The sequence below is a fragment of the Pteropus alecto genome, unplaced genomic scaffold (genome assembly GCF_000325575.1).
Source record: "Pteropus alecto unplaced genomic scaffold, ASM32557v1 scaffold3, whole genome shotgun sequence".
NCBI classification, from domain to species: domain Eukaryota; kingdom Metazoa; phylum Chordata; class Mammalia; order Chiroptera; family Pteropodidae; genus Pteropus; species Pteropus alecto.
In genome coordinates this window covers 18375071-18400274 of record NW_006442484.1, presented here as the reverse complement: position 1 = coordinate 18400274, position 25204 = coordinate 18375071, and the positions used below count along the sequence as shown (strand labels likewise).

Sequence of the window (25204 nt, the reverse complement as noted above, 5' to 3'; positions counted from 1 at the left end):
AACCGCCACAGCCACTTTGGTTTCATGGTTTGGCAAAATATTAGCCTCCACCATCATAGGGCCCAGAGCTTCTACCTCCAAAGTTTCCTCTTTTCAAAGGTCCAAAATTTGAATATTGAGTGTTGTAATTGCCAAAATCGTTATAGATTCCACCACCTCCAAAATTGCTTCCATTATTATTCCATTATAGCCATCCCCACTGCCACCATATCCTGTACCATCACAGTTGCTACCAAAGCCACCTAGTCAATGAGTTTCTTCCATGATCAAATTTGTCCTTTCCACCAAAGACACCTCTGTGACCACAACTAAAGTTTTCAGAACCACTTCAATCTCTTTAGCTGGATGAAGCCCTAGCCATCTAGTGCTTAGAGCTTCCCTTACTTCTGATTTGTGGCCATTCACAGTATGATATTTCTGAATGACAATTTTGTTCACAGAGTCACAGTTATCAAAGGTTACAAAAGAAAAGCCTCTTTTCTTGCCACTGCCTCAGTCATCCTGATTCCAATCACTTCAATTTCCCCATACTGTTCAAAATAATCTCGTAGATGATGTTTCTCAGTGTCTTCTTTAACATCATCAACAAAATATTTTTGCAGTTAAGTGGGCATCTTCTCTTGAGTAGGTCCTCTTGGTTTCCATATCTCTTCCATCTACCTTATATTCATGGCCACATACACCTGCTTCACAGTGGCATATGTGACAAACTCAAAGCCTCTGGAGCACTTGTTGTTTGGGTCTCATTATCACAGTCTTTGAGCACTCCCCATTGCTCAAAAGGGCTTCTCAGATTCGGTTGTTTCAAAGCTCAAACCTCCTATGAAGAGTTTCCACAGCTGTCGAGACTCTTTGGGAGACTGACTTAGAGTTGATGACTGTGGGAGGGAGGACTTCAGCGATGTTTGCTCCGCAGCATCCACCGACAGAAAGCCAAAACTTTCTTAAACCTCAAGCTAATGTCTTCTTCGTAACTTGGCTCCAAAATAATTTTACACATTGTTTTCAAATTGATAGCCAGATGAGTTCTGTGACCTCAAGATGTAAATTTTCCAAGCCATTTTTCTCCTGATCAGAAGTAGAATAAAATATATGGCAAATTTACAAGCATTTCATTTTCTAAACATTGACCAAAACATTATTTAATAGTGAAACAGTACATAATTTCAATAGATGAAATGGCTACTGATTCATTAAAATATTATTTTAATAATATTTAATGTACAAAACTTCTACATATGTACACATACAATGGGCATCATATTATATATTCATTGAAGAATTGAGCATTTTTCCCAATAACATAATGTTTATTTTGACCTATGCCACAGAGCTAATCAGAAAAAAATTAATGTATTATATATGAAAGAACTACGTATAACATAGTTTAACTATTAAACATTACGTGACACATATTAGTGGTATATGTTAATTTAAGATGTTCTTAGGAGGAAAAAAAAGTGATATAGAAAGTCTAAAATTATTATTTAATTCAAAGATTAAAACCTTTGGAACTTCCAAAAAAATGCAATTTTAGATAACGCTATCTTTTATATTCTATATTTTGAATCATATACATTGTGCCACCTTCAACTTTCAAAGGTATACCTTTTAAAGGAAGCAAGGACAACTGTGCCTTTGTGTCAGAGAAACATCAGACAATGGGGAATGAGATAAATGTATTTTCTGTCTTGAGAAATCCAATCCTCTCATTACAAAAATTATTACTCCTGAAAGAGAAGACAGATAATTGCCAATGAGCAAACTGAAACAAATGTCTAGGACAGAATGAATACATGGTAGCTTCAAATGCCAAATAAAGAATTCACAGATAGATAGATGATGATGATAGATAGATAGATAGATAGATAGATAGATAGATAGATAGATAGATAGATGATAGATAGACAGGTAGATCTACCTATCTATATTTGTGTCTATCTATCATCTACCATTTATCTATCTATCTACCTATCAATCAAGTTATTGCTTATAGTTAATTTGAAGCACTTAAATTTTGAAGACCAACTAAAGTTAATTTTAAATTGGGAATTCTCTTTTGGACTATCCTGTTCTGAAAATACCTGTGCATTGCATTCAGGGACTAAATAAGTGATACTTTACATTGGTATGGTTGTTTGGGTTTTTCAAATCTCTTGCAATTCTAATTGTAAAGTCATTTTTAATTAAAGTTTAAGTGAATTAAAATAAAATGTTTAGATCTTAAATGTTCTGTTCAATGAGTTTTGACAATTTATACAATATATGACACCAGATCCAGAACATTTCCAACCCCCAGAAAATTTCCTCATCCATCTATTGGTCAATGCCCCTAATACTCCCTTTCACAAACACTAACTCTTTTCTATCACCATAGATTACTCTGCTTACATTGGATGTCATATACACAGATTCATAAAGCATGTACTTTTTCACTTATTTGTTAAGAATTCATTATTTTTTTAAAACATGAGTAGTTTTCAATTTTCTTAATGCCTGAATAGTTTTCAATATATTCCAATTTGGATTATTTTAGATTGGTTATTATGAATAAAACTTTTATAGCCATTCTTGCACAGATTTATTTTGTGAACATTTGTTTTCATTTTTGTTTGATGAAAACTTGGGTGTAAAACTGTTGAGTCATAGGGTACATATATATTTACCTTTATAAGATATGGAATAATGAATTCCAGGTTCTCTATATTCTCATCAAAATTTAGTGTGGCCTGTTTGATTTGAACAATTCTAGTAGGTATATAGGGGTATCTCATGGTGATTTGAAATGCATTACCTTGAGGATTAATGATTTTGAGAACCTTTGCTTGCCATTCAAGTATCTTCTTTGTGATACTTGATCATGTGTAAAATATGTAGGAAATTTTATATATGCTGATCTAAGTACTTTCCCAGTTATGTATGTTATAAATATTTTTTAAAAATATGTTTTTTGCCTATTCATTTTCTTAATAATATTTTTAAAATAATAAAACATTTTAATTTTGTTGAAATCCAATTTACCAATTTTTCTTTTATAGTTAATTTTTTGTGTGTTTGCCTACTTCAAAATTATGATTTTTTTATAATTTAGAAGCTTTATGTTACATTTATGACCATTTTACATTAATTTTTGTGTATAGAGTCTGATGGGTTGTGTTAAGTTTTTTATATGGATAACCACTTGTTTCAGGAATATTTGCTAAAAAGGACTTTTCTTTTCCCTATTGAATTGACTTGAGGCCTTTGGAAATTTTTTGATCATATGTATAATTGTGGTTTTATTTTTTTTAACGCTTAAAAGTAAGCACTTTTGTGGTTACTGTAATATTATAGTAACTCTTGAAATCAGCTACTGTAAATTCTCCAACTTTTTTTTTTTCAGTATTGGTTGATTATTCTAGATCCTTTACATTTCAAAATAATTTTAGAATAATATATTTCTTCAAAAATAACTTGCTGTAATTTTGATAGGGTTTGCATTAATTCTATAGTTTAATTTAGAGAAAAATTTAATAATTCTGAGTTTTCTAATCTATGAACATGAAAAATGACTACATTTTCTTAAAAATTATTTCTTAATCATTATTATTAGTCATTTTCTTAGGCATAATTTCTCAGCAATGTTTTATGGTTTTCAATGTTTTATTGGTTTAATTTCTAGGTATTTGTCATTTTATTGATATTACTTTAAAAGTTTTTTTTTTTTTTTTAGTTTCATTATTGTTAATATATAGAAATATAAGCTGACTATGAATCCTATGGCCTTCCCAAATTTACTTATAAATCCATGACTTTGTAGGTTCCTTTGAATTCCCTTTAGGATAAAGAAAAACTTAAATCTCTCTTCTACCTCTGTATCCCAGTCCATTTTCCCAGTTCTTGCTACCAAACGTATCACTGTCATCAGATTCTTTGATCTCTTTTCAGAAATATTTATATACATATAAGCACCAAGGCACTAAATAGTACATATAGTTTTATACTTTTATGGTCTCTTACTCCAACTTTCTGAGAGGGTAGATTTTATACTAGTATAAAATTTATATCAAAACAATAAACAAAGAAAACTAGCTTTTAAATGCAGTCATGCTCCACATAACATTTTGGTCAACAACGGCCTGCATATGCGATGGTAGTTCTGTAGATTATAATGGAGCTGAAAATTCCTATCACCTAGTAACATCATAGCTGTAGTAATGTCACAGTGCAACACATTATTCATCTGTTTTTGATGATGCTGGTGTAAACAAATGTACTCTGCTGCCAGTCATGTAAAAGTATAGCACATATAATTATGTATAGTATATAATACTTGATAATGATAATAAAAAACTATATTATTGGTTTATGCATTTATTATATTATACTTTTTATCATTATTTTAGAGTGTACACTCTACTTATGAAAAAATAAAAGTTTGCTGTAAAACAGTATGCCATGTTATGTCAGATAGCAGCCTCATATATCTCTTGTTTACCACATCAGTTAATTGCATCACTTTCTTGTGCTTAATGTTTTATGTCGTGTAGTTTTGTACAGTAATATGCTATACAGCTGTAACATAGAAATTATGTGCTGTACCATATAGTCTAGGTGTGTAGTAAGCTATACCATCTAGACTTGTGTAAGCTTACTCTATGATGTTTGCACAACAAAATTGCCTAATAACAATTCTCAGAACATAACCCACCATTAGATGGTACGTGATTGCACTATATTTGTTTTTGCCATATTTATAATACAAAAAAAAAAACTAAAAAGAAATAATGCATTTCCAATGCTATTTAACAATATGAATTATTTGAAAATGCTACATATTATGAGCATTTTATATTAATTATTCTGAAATATATGTGAAATTACATATATTCTGTTCTGCAATTAGTTTTTTGGGTCAACAGTTTTCAATATTGGCTATTCATTGGAATTGCCAGTCTAGCTTTAATAAAAATACTGATGTCTGGGCTCTAGCCGAGAGAGTCTAATTTTAGTAATGCTGCATATAGACTGGGCAAGGAACTTTTTAAGTGTCCCAGGTAATTTTCGTGGGTAGCCAGTTTGAGAACTACTTTTTTAGATCACACTTATACATCTTTTCCTATTAAAAATTATATATGTATATATTTATATATATTTAATTATATTTCTTCAGGGGAAATTTTAAATACAGAACAAGTGCTTATAGTTCCTATAGTTTATATTTGTAATTTTAACAAGTAATGTTATGGATCCAAAAGTTAATAACATCGAAACATAAAACCTTACATAAGGCAATTAACCTTCATGCATTACTGTTTATGAATGCCCCAAATGAACATCTTAGAAATGAACTGTTACTTGTTCTTGTTAAGAAATAAATGCAGATCTCTTTCAAACACAAAATATGATATAAATGTTTAAATACAGAAAAAATACAAATAGGATGAATGGAGAAAATTTTTAAAAACATGGATTGTATTGATATTCACTACCAATTGTTAACTTTTTGTAGTCACAGGAAATTGCCTGGGGCCAATGTTATAATACTAGGTCACATGATGTATTTGTCTGATCCACTTTGTTTTTTCTTACCTTTTCATATTCTAACATTTTAAAACCATATTTAAAAATAATTCAGGCTATGCTTGGCAAGGAATCCATGAAACTAATGTTATACATAGAGAAATAGTATCAGAAGAGTTTGTTTTAATTGCTGAAATGAAATAACTGTCTAAATAGTTTAATACCCCATAATTTTAATGGTCATTATTTAAATTCCAACCATCTTAACACATTTCTTGACTGTCTGAGGTATGCAGAATGCTATATTTGAACTTCTGCAGATTTTAACCCAGTTTTAAAAATTTAAAGTTAGATATAACACAAGCAAAAAGAATGTATTACAAAACAACACTTCACACACTGACATACGTTAGACACTGAGTAATCATTAGCAGTCAGGCCGGTAGGCAGGAAGGATGGAAGAAAGGAAAGTGGAAAGAAATATGAGACATCTATCTATCTATCTATCTATCTATCTATCTATCTATCTATCTATCATCTATCTATCTATCTATCTATTTAATCTATTTATTTATATCTATCTATCTATCTATCTATCTATCTATCTATCTATCTATTTATCATCTATTTATCATCTATCATCTATCTATCTAACTACCTATCAACTATCATCTATTTATTTATTTAGTAGAAAAATATATTTTAAGTCTGTCATGAGAATTTCTACAGAAATGTAAAATGTTTCTGGAGTAAGATATGGATATCAATTTCTCCTTTGCCATTTAATACCTTCGTACAATGGGAAAAATAACTTAGAGTCTTTGAGACATGTTTCTTATTTATTTAAATGAATGAAATAATACTTCTTAGGGATATTATGAACATTAAGTGTGATCATGTTTATGGAAACACTTAGCTAATAGGTAGGCTGGGTTATTAATAGATGTTCATTTAATTTTCATAATTATACCTAAATCACTTTTGCTTTTATAATCTATTCGAATCTGAATTTTTTTAAGATGCATTTTGAGGTAAAGTATAGCAACCACCACCAAACAGTTTACGTTCTCCTTTATTTTGCCAGTTTGAATTGTTAAACACTTCACTGTTCATCTCTAATATGGCTGAGAATAAGTAGTCAATCTAAGTATAAGAAAGGAAAATAAATGTGTCTTAAATTGTATATTGACATGTGTAATTTTATTATTTTTATGTTATTGACTTTATACCATTTTGATGCTTTAAACTCTTGCTACTCGGTGTGTTTCATAGACCAAGGACAAAGTTATCACTAGAGAGCTTGTTAGAAATTCAGATCTACTCAATCACAATCTCCATTTTAGCAAAACTCCCAAGTGATTTATAAGTATGCACATTGAAGTTTAAGAAGCACTACTTTAGACTATATACAGTTAGATATTACTCAAATAAATTTTAAAATATATGACCTAAACTTAAAATAAATTTTTATTGCATGAATTCTAATTCTGGCTCATATGGACACAGTTAGATTTGTTGTAAAGAGCACTAAATCAGGAGTAAAAGCACAGTTATTTTTGTTTGTTTGTTTGTTTGTTTGTTTTATTGGCTGAGCCATTTAATGGTAGCAAATTTATTAAGTTTCTAAACTTCTAAGAGTTTCTGTTTTGTCATTTATAAAGTGAAGAGCTAGTCAATACCTCTTCTGGTACTCAGTGAGATTGTTTAGAAGTTCAAGTGAGATGGTGCTTTGTTAATTCTCAAGGTCCATACATGTTATGCATTATTATACTTTATAAATTTAGAGCAGCTGAGTATAGGTAGATTATGAGTAAGAGCTTCTTAGGGAGAGAAACAAGATGACAAGTTCAGAGTTTGATTAATAACCATTTCTGTTTGCTGCTTTATAGCATAAATAGAATGTGGCTTAGGGAGGAAGTGTCCTACAGAAAAGAGTAGTTTGGGATAATTTTGATTTTTTTTTAATTGATTGATTTGTGCTGACTTTGTATGGGTGGTCCAATCAATTACTTTGTAATTAGCTTGCTTTAAAATCATGACCAAAAGACAGGTGAACTTTATTCAGTATTTGCCTTCAATTTTCCTAAGGATGCTTGTCAGTTAGTAATTTAATTAAGGTCTGAGGAAATGTCATACGCCCCAGATTTGGCATGGCAGTGAGGATATTGAAAATAATGTTTTTGTGGAAATCAATGTTGCAAACTCTGTTTCTTGTTATTACAGATAAAAAAACTTGTGGACCTCATGAATTCCAGTGTAAAAACAACAACTGTATTCCCGATCACTGGAGGTGTGATAGCCAAAATGACTGCAGTGATAATTCAGATGAAGAAAACTGTAGTAAGTAACTCTTTCTTAAGAATGTTGAGAGCTGGCAGTCTTTTCAATAAGCAAGATAGCAATTTTTAGTTCAGTTAAAGTACGAATATAAACCTATCTGTCCTGCAGCTCACATTTTTATACACACATTCTCATTTGAACAAGAATATTCAGACTAAATTGACCTGAATCTTAAATGGTGGAATTATTAAAATGCTCATCCTGGGAGTTATTTTCTTACAGTTATCAGAATTGGTATGAAAGTATCACGAGTTTTAATACAACCTATTAGTATGCAATGGAGAAAGCCCTTGATACAAGTTCACATAAAGAGCTGAATGATGTGGGGACAGTACAAAACATATCATTTTTAAATGGATGGTATTCATTTTATTTCAGTCTCAAATTCTTTTACACTACAAATTCACCTATGTGCTTCTTTCAGTGAAATATCATTTATTCTCTCTGGACTAGTGAACACCATATTTATTTAGGATGCTTTTCTCTGAAAAATAGAATTACACTATTATCATTATCTGCCTCCTGCATTTTTATGTAATAAATTTAAAAATAATAATTATTTAACAAATTTATTTTCTAAAAAGTTTGAGAATAGGCAAAAAGATGACACTATATATTCTAGCATTAATTTTTGAGTATATTTCTTACTGGCACTTTCATACTCTGTTGTTTAAACAAAGAAAACAATATAAGCATGTTTAAAACAAGACAATTAAATTCCATTTATTAAATATTTACCTTTCAAAAAGGATTTGATGAAAACAATAATGTCTACTTTTATAAGCTAGGCTAAGAACATCCATTCCCCAAGGCACAGGAGACAAAATAGGAATTCTTATATTAAAGCACAATGATATAGTATGTAAAAGCAAATAATAATGTTACAGCTATAATAAACCAATAGGATATTCAGTTTGAAAAATATCAACTAATGTTTTGGATACTCTCAAAACAATCTGGCTAATGTTCGAGGGTCAGGTACATGAAGTATGAAATCTCTGGGTCATTATGATTATGGAATAGTCTGAAGATAGAACTATTAATATTCCTTCTTCACATAGATAGCTCCTAACTGATCACACTCTTTTGAAAGGTAAAGAACATTGCAGAGAGTCATTAGAGTGTTCTAGATTCTTTTAATCAGTAATTTTTAAAAACTTTAAATAGCAAGTTCTCATATTTTGTCCAGTGAAATAAAAATCTAATGGGATGAGAGTGGTAGGAAAAGTAAACACAAAAAAGAGACTTATATATATACTTTCTATTTAATTTATTTATATACAAATAACTACTTAGTTTTAGATACATTTAGTGTTAATTATCAATAAAGTATCTGAGAGGAAATACCCTGTGACTGAAGGATATTGAGAGTAAGAGAGGCTAGATGAGAAGATAACATTTGAGACTTATATCTTAGAAAACTTTAAGTGGTAACTGAAATTGTGTGAGAAGTTAGGTCACTGCTGTAATAAGAAAAGGAGAAGAATGAAAGGTCAAGCTAGCCTGCTTCTGAGTCTGCTGGGGCTTCCTAAATGGCCGAGTATCGTTTTGCTGACATCTTCTAAAAGTCAGCCTTTGATTCAAGAAAGCAAAAAGAAGGAACACTGCCTCTCACTTGTCACCATGGAAACTTCATGATAAATCACTATAGCCACAGAGCCCGTAAGAGAAAACAAGGAAAGCAACTATAATATCAAACATGGCAATATAAAATGCCTAAATATGTGTGGCTCTTTTTAGATCTTATTTACTTTGAGCTTATGGCCTAAGATAAATAATATTGATGAATTTTCAGAGTAGGGATGACGGTGAACAAGAATGCAGTACATTAGAGTAGTGACATGGAAGAAAAGAAAACATACGCTGGACAAGTATCAGAGTTGGGAAAATGTTAAACATGTAAGAATATGTAAGAGGAGGATTAAAGGATCTAGATAAAAAGTGGTGTTTGAAGATACCATCTTGAATAGGCCAGAAGAAATAAGAAGTTTTAAACATTGAAAACACCAACAGTTCTACATTGACAGGAGCTGAGTCTATGAAGAATGAGAAAAGACTATAATATATCTATAGGGAGTACCAAGAGATTAGTCAAATGGAAGTAACCTTTAGAAAAAATACTGTTGCTTTATTAAAATGCTCTCAAGATATTTTCAATTTCTTGTTATCTACTGAAACTATTAGAATTATATGTATATAACTATACTAAAGCAATTGTAATTTTATATACATAATTATAATGCATATATTGTAATTGTAACTATATATTATATGACACAATCATGTGTATAATTATAATATATAGAGAGATATAGATAGATAACAGCAGTATACCAAAAGGGCAGTGGTATGTTATTATCTTATTTCATAAATATCATTAGTCAATGGTATGCATTTGGGTTCACATTTTAATTCTTGTTAATATTAAGTAGTAAAACATACTTAACAGAGATAGTGAATCAACCTTATAGTTAAAAAGCAACAGCAACATTTTTTTACATCAGCACATTTCATCACCCAATACTTACTTGCATTCCATTGCCTCATTTATTTCTTTATCACATTTATCTTGAGTTCTTAAGTATCTGGAGATAGTGTAGTGTGTAGAACTATGTTCCAGAGCCTACCACAGTGCCTGACACATATATATATCAGCAATATATATTTTTAAATAGTTTTTGGACTTATTTGTTTATGAATCCGATTTAATAAATTTATTTTTTTAAATTGTGTTGGAAACACTTCAGTACAGATATGGGAATAATTTAAATAGTAGCGAAGCAACTAATAGCCAGTGATGTTTTAAATTTAAAATGATTTGTACTTTTTTATAATTACATAGGATAATTAGTTCGTTATTTCACCATCATCTGCTGGACACTGTGCCTTTGTAATAATTTCTACTCTTAAAAACAAGAAAATGTCATTGTTATTAGAGTTACTTTGTAATACAAATCAAATGTTTGGAAATATTTGAAAAATCTCAACATCCTTACTATCTTAATAATCAATAAATATAATATGTATGGCATATACTCTTGAGTAATTGATGTACAAAAAATTTCTTTATATCTTCACATTAAGAACTAACAATCTACTTGATTTAAAAGTGCCAAATAATTTGATCAACTAGATTAAGATGTGAGTAGAGAGAAAAGCTGTGTCTGAACTTATTTGAATTTCTAGTACTTTCACACCGATTTATATTAGAGAATTATTTGTATAGCCTCTCAGTTATATTAATTGTATTCTAAAAATTCTCCTCAGATGTGTATACCCGCATTCATATAACTTTTGACCTTATCACCAAGAGTTTATGATAGTATTCTCAGTGGAGAAATTAGAGTCTGTAAACCTTTCTGCTCCACCACTAACAATACAGCTTCGAAAATCACTTTTATATTTTGAACTTAGTTTCTTCGATTTTGTGCAAGATGGCTTCCAAAGCTTTTTAATTATGAGACTGTGTTTTCATCTTCTTTAGTATCAAAGGAAGTGACCAGTCCATATGAAGGAGGTAAAATAGCTTTCATATGAAGGAATAATAAGAGAAAAAGGATTCTCTTTTACTAGTAGTAAGTGAAATAAATAGACATTGGTAGTCATGTGCTTTGAACAGGTAACTTGACTTCTCAGAGATTTAATGTTAATATCTGCAATAAGTGAGCCCTTATTGCTTCCTGAGCAATATGAGAGGCAATAATATTGCCTAGAAGTAAGAAGTATAGGCCCTGGTATCAGATCATCTAGGTTTAAATTTAATATTAGCTCTTCTGCCTGCTGGGTAATTTGGAATAAGTTCTTTATTTATCTTCTCTGTGTCTTAATTTACTCATCTAAAAATACGTGGTGCCAGAAAGAAACCTAACTATGGTAGGTGAACACACAATGTAAATATATATAGTTGCCTTACTGTTAAAATGTACAGCTGAAATTCACTGGATTTCGTTAACCAATGTCACCATAAAAAAAAAATTTAAAAAATTAATAAAATAAAATAAAAAGGGTCCAATAATAACACTTAACTTATAGAGTTATAATATTTGGCTTATATCCTATGTAGAATATGGTAAAGCATAATTAAATCAACAACTATCAAATTGTCTAAAATGACAGGGAAACTATATAGGACATAAGCAACCAATTGCATAAACAAATAGGCAGTTTTCAGAAAAAAACTTCCTTCTGCCTCTTCAACCTGTATCCACCCACTCATGTCCAATAATACTCCCATGAATCCTTGTTCTATGAACTCTGAAGTTTCTGGGGACAAAATTGAAGAATTCATAAGTCATTATAATGCATAATAAAATGTCAAGAACCAAAGGCTAGACTCACTCCTCAGTTATTAAATAGCCCCATAAGTACAGAGAATCACAAAATGTCATACTTAAATATATAAAATGACAGAATTTCAACAACTTGAAAAGATTATTTTTATACTATAATAGGCAGGATTTTATGCCTCTTATTTTACTTTGCTACTGTATTTTTAATTAAATAGTGAGCTATTTATCTTATTTTTTCAATTTGTTTCTGCAATGCCACTTTCTAGTCATGACTTTAAATTTTAAAAATCATTGTATCATGTACCATAGATGCTTCATGAAACATTTTTCATAAACAATTAATGCTACCTCATGTTGTAAGTTATATAAATTTTAAAATGCAACTGCATATAATAGAATAACCCTGTTCTATTTTTCCGTCTTCAGAGCCACAGACCTGTACATTGAAAGATTTTCTTTGTGCAAATGGGGACTGCGTTTCTTCAAGGTTTTGGTGTGATGGAGATTTCGACTGCGCAGATGGCTCTGATGAGGTAGGCAACTTTGAAAAATCAAAATAAAGCAGTTCATTAGAATCACACTTGTAATTATCATCATTCAATCCGATGAGTGTGACAAGGACAGCTCTGAAATGCACTTTATTCCTGATGCACTGAGTTAAGTATTATATCTAAGCTCTGTGCTGCACACACTCAGAACAGGGAATAGCTCTTGTACTACTATTGACAGTTAATTTTATAGTCGGTTTTATCTCAAGTGGTGAATGGTTGGACTGGGAATAGAGTGTTTAGAAACCTTATTCCCTGTAGCTGATGCCCTTGCCATCTGCAAATTTGTTCATAAATATGCTGCAGTATTTATAGTCAGGACTAATATTTTTATGCGTTTTAAACAGTTTTTTCTCCCCAGTCTCTTTCAATATAGTCTCGAAGATGTCAATTTTTGTTAAACCACAGGTTCAGCTTTGCTTAGATCATGGATCACAATCCATTTATAATAAGGCCTATGTGCACATAGCTTAAGTGAAAAAGTTTAGAATTTTTCTGGACAATTCTATAAACTTAGATTGTGATAACATAATACTTCACACAATTCATTATTTATGAATCTATGTATTTGAATTATAGCTATTAATTACTCTATGATGCTTAAAAATAATACATGATACATGGTTATATTTTTCTCAATCAAATCTAAAATGACCCAAGCTCTCACTTTTCAATATCAGGGAGAAGTTCAGTAATAGTCACTTTTAATTATTTTTCCTATTAATGATTTTCCATGTTGATGATTTTCCATGTTAATGATTTTCCATGTTAATATCAGGAACACAGCACTTGTGCAATGAAATCCAGTCAAAGATGAAGCGAAAATGAAGTCTCCCATGCTCAGTGGCAGCATGACTCCTTCCAGAGAACAATGACTCTTGGGAGCTCTGCTGTTTTGGTTAATATGCATAAGTACTTACCCCTCAAGAAGAACCTCCCACTGACTGTAGGCTTTTCTAGAAGCAGTGTTCCCTACTGTACTAGAGATTTTTATATTTCAGGTCTAACTTCCTGAAGTATCCACTGATTTCTTGCCTCATTGGGAGACACTACAGTTCTTTACTATTTATAGGACTCACACAAACTAGCTGTTTTCTAGCCTTCAGGCATTCGTATCAGGACCGGACAATTTTCCATTCTCTCACTATTTTGATCACATTCTGGTGCCTGGATTTGGGAAACAAATGCATGTAACTTCTCAACCGAAGGCCAGAAAGCCTAAACCTTGAGATTGCAAAGGTTTCTCAGAAGAAATTAGCAAATACCATTTCTATTCACAGCCATTCACAAAAGAAGTCAAAACAAAATTTTAAAAAATCTACATGGGAGTTAAATTCTTACATTATCCAGCTACATATTTACTTAGTATTCATTTATTCAAAAAGTATATTAAACACCCTTCAGTCGGGAAAACACAGTCCACATAAACTCATTCATACCGTAAAAAATGTTTTGTTTTCTTTAAAAAATATTTTTCACCAACCTTGTTTAATCCATGAACATCAAGAGATGGAAACATATTGCTAAAGGCTTATGATTTCATCATTCATGTTATTCACTCTATGTCCAAGGAACATATACAGAATCAAACGCTTATTTTTCAAAAATCTTATTCATGGGAAAATAGATATCTTTATTAACACCATTTCTCTCATACCATAAATTCATAGAATTCTTTGATGGCTAAATTTATCTCTACTATTTAAATATTTTCATTATAACGACTCTATGGAATCAAATTAACTCTCTCCACATTTATAGATATTTTGTGCAGTCTATATGTAGTAAGATGGCTAAAACAATAGGAAGTTGATTTCTATTTTTATTTTAAAGTCTAGGATGACAGATTGCATTGACAAAAAGCAAGCAAGCAAACAAACAAACAAACAAAAGGTAAACAGAACAAATGTCTAGAAAGCAGAATTATATACAGAATACTTTTATATTAAGAACAGAAGAGAAAATCATGAGAACAAAGTGGCATGAATGTGAACTGACAGTATAATTAGTTTGTTAATATCTAGCCAAAACAATAAAAAAAACTAACAACTTGGATCAATATAATTGTATATTAAGTTAGTGTCATACGCAGTGAAGAATTATTTAAAATGACTTTAAAATATAATAGCTGACTCTATCTAGTATAATGCATTGTAAGAATAAAAAGAAATACAAAGGGATCTTAAACTGTAATCATAGACTTGTTCTTAATAATAATAATGGTTTTGCTAACTTGAAACTCATATATATTGAGACTAGGATAGTTAAAATGCTTTTAATATTATTAGCTCAATTTTTTTTAGCAAAAGAAGGGAAATGCAAATTTAGAAACAAAGACTGTAAATAAAAATTATTTAATAGCAAATTTAATTTAAAAGTATTATATTATGAGATCTATTTTTCTCTTTCTAAAAATATGTAAATCTTAGCTTTGCTACTGAAAACACCTAAAACTAATGAAATCTCAGCATCAAAGATTATTTCTAGCAGTCACATAGTGGCTTCTAAATACCATTTTCTAATTAAAGGAAACAAAAATTCTTTAAGAAATATTTAATTCTGTGTCTGAGAAAGGAAATTGACAGAATGAGCCACTAATATCTTGTCAAGCCAGAAAACAAGACTATTAGGACTGTGTCCAGAATACATAGGAGCAAACTTGAAGGGGTTTCCCCTGATGAAAGGGACAATTTGAGTGTCAGAATGAAAAATGACCGCAGTGGATTGAAACACAATAAGTATATAAAAATATATGAGTTCATAATAATACTTAAAAAATAAAAAGCTGATTTGTCACTTTGGAGGTTGTTAAGATACCTACTTTCTTGGTATTCAATCAGCCAAATTTAGAATGTGGAACATTCTATAGAACAAATGGCCTGGTTTTTTCAAGTAGAAAATGATATTAAAAAAATATATATATATAGGAGAATGGGAAATAGTGACACACTTAAAGAAATGCAAGCATGATTCAATGGATAGACCTCTTTTATTTATCTAAATTAAATTTATTAAGGTAACATTAGTTAATAAAATTATATAAGTTTCAGGTGTATATCGCATTGTGTGTTTACCATCCAAAGTCAAATCTTCTTTCATAGATCAATTAAAAAAATTGACTTTAGACCTCTTTTAAATTCTTTAAATAGTTATATTTTTAAATGCTATAAATATTTAATATTTTTAAATAGTTATAAAAAATGAGGACATTTTGGGTATAGATTAAAAATAATTTCATATTAAAGAATTTTTATTTATTTTATTATATTGTTAATTTTCTGATAGTATTGTTGTTATGTTAAAATAATCCAGAATGTAAATAAGTAGGGGGAGGAGGTATGAACATGAAGCGTTTATAATGGTTAAACGTGTATGATGAGATTCATTATTTGATTCTCTATATTTTTTTGTATGTTTTTAACTGTCCAAAATAATTGCCCTAGAAGTATAGACACACACACATCAACTATACTGCAACACAAACACACACACATCAACTATACTGCAATTTATTGTAGATCAAAATCATTTGCTTATAGGGAAATTATCTTTAAGGACCACCTCCTGTGTTGCTGTCAATGCAGGTATATCAGAGTCATTGGTATTGAGCTATTTTACTTAAATTAACCTTATTACTGAGATAATCATTAATTCTACAAATATATACTGAGCAGTTATTATAATCATGAATGGTATTAGATACTTGGTACACAGACGGACATTATTCTTATCTACACAATGGGATATGAGTCCTGTCCCAGTGGAGTTTAATTACATAAAGTTTTAATTTATAGTTCTTATTTTCTACATTTGCTACTTCATTCATTTTTTTCACTTATTCACTCATCAGTATTTATCGAATGCTTACCATGTCTCAAGCACAATACTGAGCATGGAGAGTATGGTGGTGAACAAGACACATGAAATTCCTTTCTTGGGATTCAGTACATGGTCTATTTCTCCATTGTATTTTATGTCATTCACTGAACATAGTTTACCCCTCAGATACAGCACATTTCTAATTACCCTTATGCATTAAAAGCCTTTTATTAGGTAGTTCCATTTATATTTAAACTTCCTCTGTGAAGTCTTTTCTAAAAACCATAAGAATCCATATGTTTAAAAATATATCCATTTATTTTGACAGATAATGTAATTTTTTGCAATTGTTGGTTTAGGTACTGATCTTCCCTATTATTAGTCTATGAGTTTATCAAATACGGGAAGTAAATCTTATTTTTCTTTGTATTCTCATTTAAGAAACTCTCTGGCAAATATAAACCCTCAATATTTAGGAAAAGAAAGAAAGCAGAAAGGAAGGAAAGAAGAAAATATATTATATAGCAGGCAGTCTAATTAAACTGCCATCAACAAAGAGAAAATTATGGAATTTAAAACCAAACCTTCCTTCCTTACATGAGAGTGAAACTATGAAGAAATAGGGAGTAAGAGTTCAAGATGTTTCATCACTGGGAATTTCACAAGCTGTGAAAATATCACACATTTTGTTGTATGAACCAACAAGTATATTTTGACAAGAATAGAAATTTCTTAACCACAGAACATCATCTCAGCAAGACATTTTATTGGAGCATTTCATTTCAGCCAGAATAGTCAAACCCCAAGGGAGATAAATTTCTAGTGGATCTCTTTCATTGATCTCATATATAGAATTGAAAGATTCCCAAAGGTATATCTACTATCTTGTTTGACTGACAAATAAAATCTATATGTGAGCTAGAAGAAATGACAATTGTGACAGCTCAAGAAAGGGAAAGAAATAACACTAGAGAAGTTCTGCCAATGCAAAACAAATTTGCTTTAAGATTCTTGTTTGTTTCACATTAAATCCTCCCACTTCATTCCCAATGAACTGGATGTACTTGCTTAGAAATAATTTTTTAAACTTTTTTTACCCCCCAACAATCTTTATTCTCACCTACAATTATTAAAATCACATTCCCCCGAAACTGTCTGTTGAAGAATAATACATTCGGAGATTAGTATGATGAAGCCATTTATAACTGTTTTATTATGACACACAGAGACAAATGACAATGGAAAATTGTTAGAATTATGTTATGTAGCACTAGGCTTACATATGATCATCTGAGCGTCTTTATGTGGCAGATGTGGTTTCTACACTTCGAGGATTTTATGCATAAGATTTCTAGTTGTCATTTGAGTTACATTTGTTTAATCATTTAATTTTAATTACATGTGTTGTTTTTACAGAGAAATTGTGAAACAAGTTGTTCTAAAGATCAGTTCCAGTGTTCCAATGGTCAATGTATATCAACAAAATGGAAATGTGATGGTCACGAAGACTGTAAATATGGAGAAGATGAGAAAAACTGTGAACCAGGTAAAATGGTTAAGATGACATTAAATTTAGTGGACATATGAACTTCAGAGAATGTAAGTTTGAGTAATGATATTTAGAAAACTGGTAAATGCACACACAGATTTCTGTATTTTAAAAATAATCTGAAATATCTGTACATAGATTAATTAGTGTGTCCTTCATATGTTTGGAAAGTATTTCAGCAGATAAGATTATTACTATGTTCAAGATCTAAGCAGTCCTCCCCAAAATTTCATACTCTTGTTCCCATTCCTTACCATACCATTAGGGATAGTTTTTTCAAGACAACAAAATGAAATTTGATGAAACTGTCAGTACAATAAAAGTCAGATTTTCAATTATGGAAATTAAGATTATAAAATGAAATGTAGTGATTTTGACATAATACCCACTAAGAAAAAGCATCTCTCATTTTCATTGTCTACTAGTTTTAGAAATATTTCTATATAACAAAATTCTAAAACATACACACACAAACATATGAGCATAAGTATATTATTTTTATTCATATCTTGATCCAAAATAAAAATAAAATTAGGAAGCAAAACCAAAATACATAGAAAAAAACACCCAATTTATGCATTTCTATTTCTTAAATATAGCTCTATAAAATCTATAAATAAATTTTCAAAATTTAATTTTTTTACTTAGCTGTTTTTAAATTATTATTCTATAAAAAAATTACTAGAGAAATTATACTATAATTTATGTACAGCCATTAGAGCATTACTTTGAGATACTAGGTCAGAATAGAAGATACAAGTCATACGTGTTATCATGTTCCAGTACCATACCCATGGTCCATCCTGCTAATTGATCAGATCTTACTGAATCCAGACATGTTCTCAGATGCCTTAATAATATAAATCCCTAGGCCAACATTGTCAATTAAAAGAAATTAAAAACCAAAAAAGAAAAACTTTTTAGCATCCCTGGTGTAAGCAATTCAGGCCACAGGGTCATTGCGTAAGCACATTTAACTATCTAATGGTCTAATATAAGACCAAGAACCCTAGAGCTTTGAATGCAAGCCTAACACGCAAACTAATAGACAAAGGCAGCTGTCGTAATTCTTCTGTCAATTAATTAGTTTGGGTACTGGTAATAACTTATTTATCCATTTGCTATTTTTATTTCCTGTATCATAAAAGAATACTTCATAATCTGTAGACTGTTAATTATGCATATTTTCATGTTGAGAACCTACAAACAAAACTCCTTAAAACTTATGCAAATACGACATTTATGTCAACAGAACTAGATATAGCAATATCTATGAGACTTCGCCAAGATTTCCACTTTTAAATTTATACAATACGTGTATGAATTAACATTCCCAAGGATCATTAAATCCTACCGTAGTTTTAAAAATAATTTAAGGCTTTTTTTCTTTTAAATTTAAAAGAAAATCATTTAAAAAATTATTTAACTCTTCAAAATCAAAGGGATGAAGGGTACAGAGGGTTTTCTTTTTTTAACTCATTTCTTTCTTTAGTGAGTTGAATACTTACTAAACAGGCTACTATATCATTGAAGCATATTTAATACAATGCAATAATATTATAATGCATATTTTAAACAAATATTTAATATCAAATATTGACTATAGTTTAAATAATATAAACTATTTCCATTACTATCTATGCCTTTGTATATGCTTATATGTGTCTTTAGCTATTAAATCAGTCATTCTTTTTACCGAATCTAAATATTGACTTTATAATTATATTCAGCTTCTCCTACTTGCTCATCAAGTGAATATATATGTGCCAGCGGAGGATGTATTTCAGCATCTTTGAAATGTAATGGAGAATATGATTGTTCTGATGGTTCAGATGAGGTAAAATCTATAATTTGATTAAAATCTCTGAATTAGAGTTAGATTTGGGGAAGCAAGTGTAATAAAAACAGAGTAAAGAGACCCGATTCTCAGCATTGTGTAAAATGTTAGGACAAGTACATCAAATACAGTAATGTCAATAAATACCTGAATCTTTATACTGTTCATATACTTAAACCCCATTGTCATTTTTAGAGGTCATATTTATTAAATCAAAATATGAGAGCCTACAGTGTAATAAATCTCCAGTGTTGTCAGCTGTATGTTTATTTTGCCTGTGACTATATCATTATCATTAATGAAAACTGCAGTGCCCATTTGTTTTTGAACAGATGGACTGTGTGTCTGAATGTAAGGAAGATCAGTTTCGATGCAGAAATAAAGCCCACTGTATTCCAATTAGATGGCTGTGTGATGGAATTCATGACTGTGTGGATGGCAGTGATGAAGAAAACTGTGACAGAGGTAAGGTATTTGTGTGTGTGTGTGTGTGTGTGTGTACCATAAATAAGAGAATGGCAGTCAAGGTGCTGTAGAGAATATGTAGTGTGTAGAGGCAGAGGATAGGATCATTAAATGATAGGATCATTTACTCTTTCTAGTTTCATTAGATAATAGCCTGTTCTAAATAAGCAAAATCTGGATCATTTTCAGATGAAGTGTAATGTCAGTCTTTGTACAACAGAATCATGAAAATGCAAGTGTTTATTGGGTGCATACCATGAGCATGTCTTTGGACTAGGTGCTGGACTAGTGATACTACAAGAACTCAAAGATCATAGCCACTATAGCCATTATTATGAAGTCTTTTCAGCGTACATTTCTCTTCTATATCTCTTGCCTTATTCTAATGAATAGAAACAACATATGGTATATTATGTTACACATACTAATATGATTGAATATATATATATGTTATAGGTTGTGCCAAAATGTCCTTCTTACTTTATGGTTGAGAAAAATAATCTACATTTTTTTATTAATCTGGAAGACAACTTTGAGTATTGTAGTAAATTATTTTCCAGCTATGTGAAAATATTCCCTGACGGTTAACAACTTTTTAGTTTTAAGTCACCATGTTAAAAGCAGTAATTGTTACTACTCTAAAATTAGTAAAATGAAAGCAAAAAAACTGTGTAGTGAAGCTTATAATGACCACAAATTACATGATTTTTGTTGTTTTCATAATATATATGTTATATATATTATTTAAAAAATTATTTTATTCTGCTTACAAAAGTCTCTCAATGCACTTTACACTTCAGCATATTTGGAACATCATCAGTAGAGATGACACCAGATATTGAAAGTCATTTAAACAGGCACCTAGGGTTTCTACAGTTTAAATGCATTTAATATATTTACTTCTATAAATGTCTAGTCATTCAAGGAAAAATATTTTCTACTTTCTCTAATGTTAGATCAAACATTTATGATTTGGTAACATTTCCATCCCCAAACCTGATAAAATGTTGTCATAGTGAACAGGAGAAATTCCAGTTCTTATTTAGAATCTGCAATGCATTATAGAGAGCCATAACATGCATAATAGCTGTTTCTACTTTTAGTTGTTTTCTCATATTCATTTTCTGTAATTGATCATTCTAGAGACAGCAAACTTTGAGGACTCTCTGTCACTAACAATCTTATGTAGTCTTATATGCAAAGACTTTGGGACAAATATTAAGTTATTCAGCTTTTTTTTTCATGTTCTAGCTAGTAAGCTCCATTCCCTCAACTTCAGTCACTGTCATCCATGTATGTCTTTTTCTTGCTGTTTCTTGCCTAGGCTCATGTAATACTACCTAACTGATGTTCAATACATCTTACTCACTGCTACCAGGTTCATCTTACTCACATGTAACTCTGATTATGACAATCTTTACTCAAAGATCTTTCTTCCTGGTTATGTACAAATAACTCAATCTGGCAGTCAGATTTACATGAGAAGGATCTTATTTTATACTCTCAGTCTTATATTCTACAATTCTTCTTTATGTATCACATACCCTAGCCAAACTGGAAATATTCTATCAACATCCTACATATTTTCAACATGTTTCCTATTCCTTCTGCTATTTTCATCATCTTGATACCTTTGCCAATAAGGATTATATCTATTTTTTCAAGTCCATCTCAATAACTAATGTCTTTAACCAAATTGCAGCCTTTTTTTGCAGTGTCCTTAAATACCCTTTGATTGCGCTTTTGTTATCATAAGCGCAATCAAAGGGTATGACTACTGTATTATTTGACTAAGTTTCTCCTGTTGGAATGTGTGTTTCTTGATGCTAACAATTAAGAATGAAAATAGAACAAGGAACTACATTTCAGACAGTGCGACCATTATGTACAAAGTCACAGAGGTGAAGCACAGCTTAGCTTGTTAGGAACCACAAGTAACTGAAGATTTATGCTGCAGAACTTGGTTTTAATATTAAGCATAACAAGAAGTTTTCCAAAGGTTCAAAAACCCTAAATAAGCAGTGTCTGGCCTCAGTGTGCCCTGTAGCTCTTGCTGAGCAGCCCCAAGCCCAGCACTAGCTACAGCCAGCCTCACTTCATGGCTTGGCCTCTCCAGGCAACTCTAATCCCAGCACAAGTGGCTGTCATCCGTGGATTACTTGATGAGTCATGCCAGGTGGCCTTAGAACAGGCACAGGCTATTGCTGAACCAGACCTGAAATGAGGCCCCTCCTAGGAGGACCTAGGGATGGAACTCCTAATGGCTGGCTTTAGACCAAGGTGGAGCACCATCCGGGGCTGTATTCAAAGACAACACACCCATAAGGCAGACTGGATAGTCACCAGAACTCTACTAAAGGTAATTCTGCTCCACAGAGCCAACCCTTCACCACCCAGTCCTCATAACCAATCAACTTGAGCATCAGTTCTTCCCACTGATATGCAAACAGCAACCAAGGCTCAACTACAACAGAAGGGCAACACAACTCATCCAAGAAAGATACCTGGAGCACCTGGCTCAGGTGACCAAGGAAGACTGTGCCATTGGGTCCCACAGCACACCTATACATAAGGCCGTTCTGCCAAGACCAGGAGTCATAGAAGCCCTCCTAATACATATAAACACAGAATAGGATCCAAAATGCGGAGACAAAGACACATGTCCCAAATGAAAGAATATAACAAAAATCCAGGAAAAGGACTCAACGAAATGAAGACAAGTAATCTACCAGATACAGAGTTTAAAACACTGATTATAAGGACGCTCGAGGAATTTAGGGGAAGAGTAGATGAAGTCAGTGAGAACTTTTTTCCCCCTTTTTAAAAAATTAATTAATTAATTTTTAATTAAGTTTATTGGGGTAACATCAGTTAATACAATTATATAATTTTCAGGTGCATATTATAATTGACATCTGTATATTCTATTGTGTGTTTACCACCCAGAGTCCAGTTTCCTTCAGCTACCATATATTTGACCCCCTTTACGCACTCCACCCTCACCTTAATCCCCTATATTTGACCCCCTTTAACCGTCTACCTACCCCCTCCTTCCCTACTCCCTACCCTCTGGTAACCACTAGTCTATAGTCCATGTCCATGAGTCTCTGTTTGTTTGTCTTGTTCATTTGTTGCTTTTAAGTTTACATCTCACATATGAGTGAAATCTTTAACAAAGAGATAGAAAACAAAAAATGAAGATAGAAAATGTAAAATAAAAAAACAATTAGAAATGAAGAATATAATAACTGAAATGAAGACTATATTAGAGGAAAACATTAGTAGATTAGATGAAGCAGAGGATCGAATCAGCAATTTAAAAGATAAGGTAGCAGAAAACATCTAATTAGAACAGCAAAAAGAAAAAATAACACCCTCCCAAAAAAAACATGAGGATAGTTAAGAGGCCTCTGGGATAACATCAAATATATCAACATTTGCATCATAGAAGTACCAGAAGGAGAAGAGAGAGCGCAAGGAATTGAAAATGTATTTCAAGAAATAATGACAGAAAACTTCCCTAGCCTGGCAAAGAAAGTAGATATGCAAGCCCAGAAAGTACAGAGAATCTCAAGCAAAAGGAACTCAAAGAGGCCCACACTAAGAAACATCTTAATTAAAATGTCAAAGATAAAAGCAAAAAGAGAATCTTAAAAGTAGCGAGAGAAAAGCAATTAGTTACCTAAAAGAGACGTCCCATCAAACTGTCAGCTGATTTCTCAACAGAGACTTCATAGGCTAGAAGGAATTGGCACAAAATATTCAAAGTGATGAAAAGCAAGGACCTACAAACAAGATTATTCTACCCAGCAAAGTTATCATTTAGAATCCAAGGACAGATAGAGCTTCCCAGACAAGAAAAAGCTAGAGTTCATCACCACCAAATCTGTATTACAAGAAATCTTAGAGGGACTTCTTTAAGAAAAAGAAGAAAAAAAAGATAAAAAAAAAAGAGTAAAAAATGGCAATAACTACATGTCTTTCAACAATTACTTTAAATATAAATGAATTAAATGCTTCAGTCCAAAGATAGGGTGGATAAATGAGTAAGAAAACAAGACCATTTCACCTCCTGCCTACAAGAGACTCACTTCAGATCAAGATACACAGACTGAAAGTAAAGGGATGGAAAAAGATACTTTATAAAAATGGAAACAAATAAAAACAGCTGAGGTAGCAATACTAATACCAAACAAAATAGACTTTAAAACAAAGGCTATGAAAAGAGACAAAGAAAGATCCAGTTATCTCACTTCTGGATATTTATCCAAAGAAATTCAAAATACTACTTTGAAGGTATATGTGCATCCGCATGTCTATTGCAGCGTTATTTGCAATAGCCAAGATATGGAGGCAATCTCAGTGTCCATTAATGGATAAAAAAATAAAGAAGAAATGTTACTTGGCTATAGAATATTACTTGGCTATGAGAATGAAATCTTACCATCTGCAACAACATGAATAGACCTAGGATATCGTGCTGAGTAGATTAAGTCAGACAGAGAAAGACAAATGCCATATGATTTCACTTACATGTGGAATCTAAATAACAAAATAAATGAAAAATGAAAGGAAACAAGCTCATAGATATAGAGAACATTTTCATTGTTACCAGATGAGAGGTGAGTGGAGGAGGTAAGAAAGGGGAAGGCATTAAGAAGTACAAATTGGTAGTTACAAAATAGTCATGGAGATGTAAAGTATAGCCTAAGGAATATAGTTGATAATATTATAATAACTATGTATGGTGTCAGATAAGTACTAGATTTATTGGGGTGATCACTTTGTAAACTATATAAATGTCTAATCACCATGGTGTATACCTGGTGATTAGACATTTTTATACAATACAAAA

At 31.2% G+C, this 25204-nt stretch overlaps 1 protein-coding gene across 1 annotated transcript in view; it reads left to right on the top strand.

Annotated features, from left to right (window-relative positions):
• LRP1B (LDL receptor related protein 1B) overlaps positions 1–25204 on the top strand; it is a 1653662-nt gene that overhangs the window by 1508939 nt on the left and 119519 nt on the right. The window contains exons 67-71 of the mRNA XM_006921044.1: positions 7726–7842; positions 12558–12664; positions 17915–18044; positions 19778–19884; positions 20217–20349. Coding sequence (XP_006921106.1) covers positions 7726–7842; positions 12558–12664; positions 17915–18044; positions 19778–19884; positions 20217–20349 — 594 coding nt within the window. The remainder of the gene's footprint in view (positions 1–7725; positions 7843–12557; positions 12665–17914; positions 18045–19777; positions 19885–20216; positions 20350–25204) is intronic.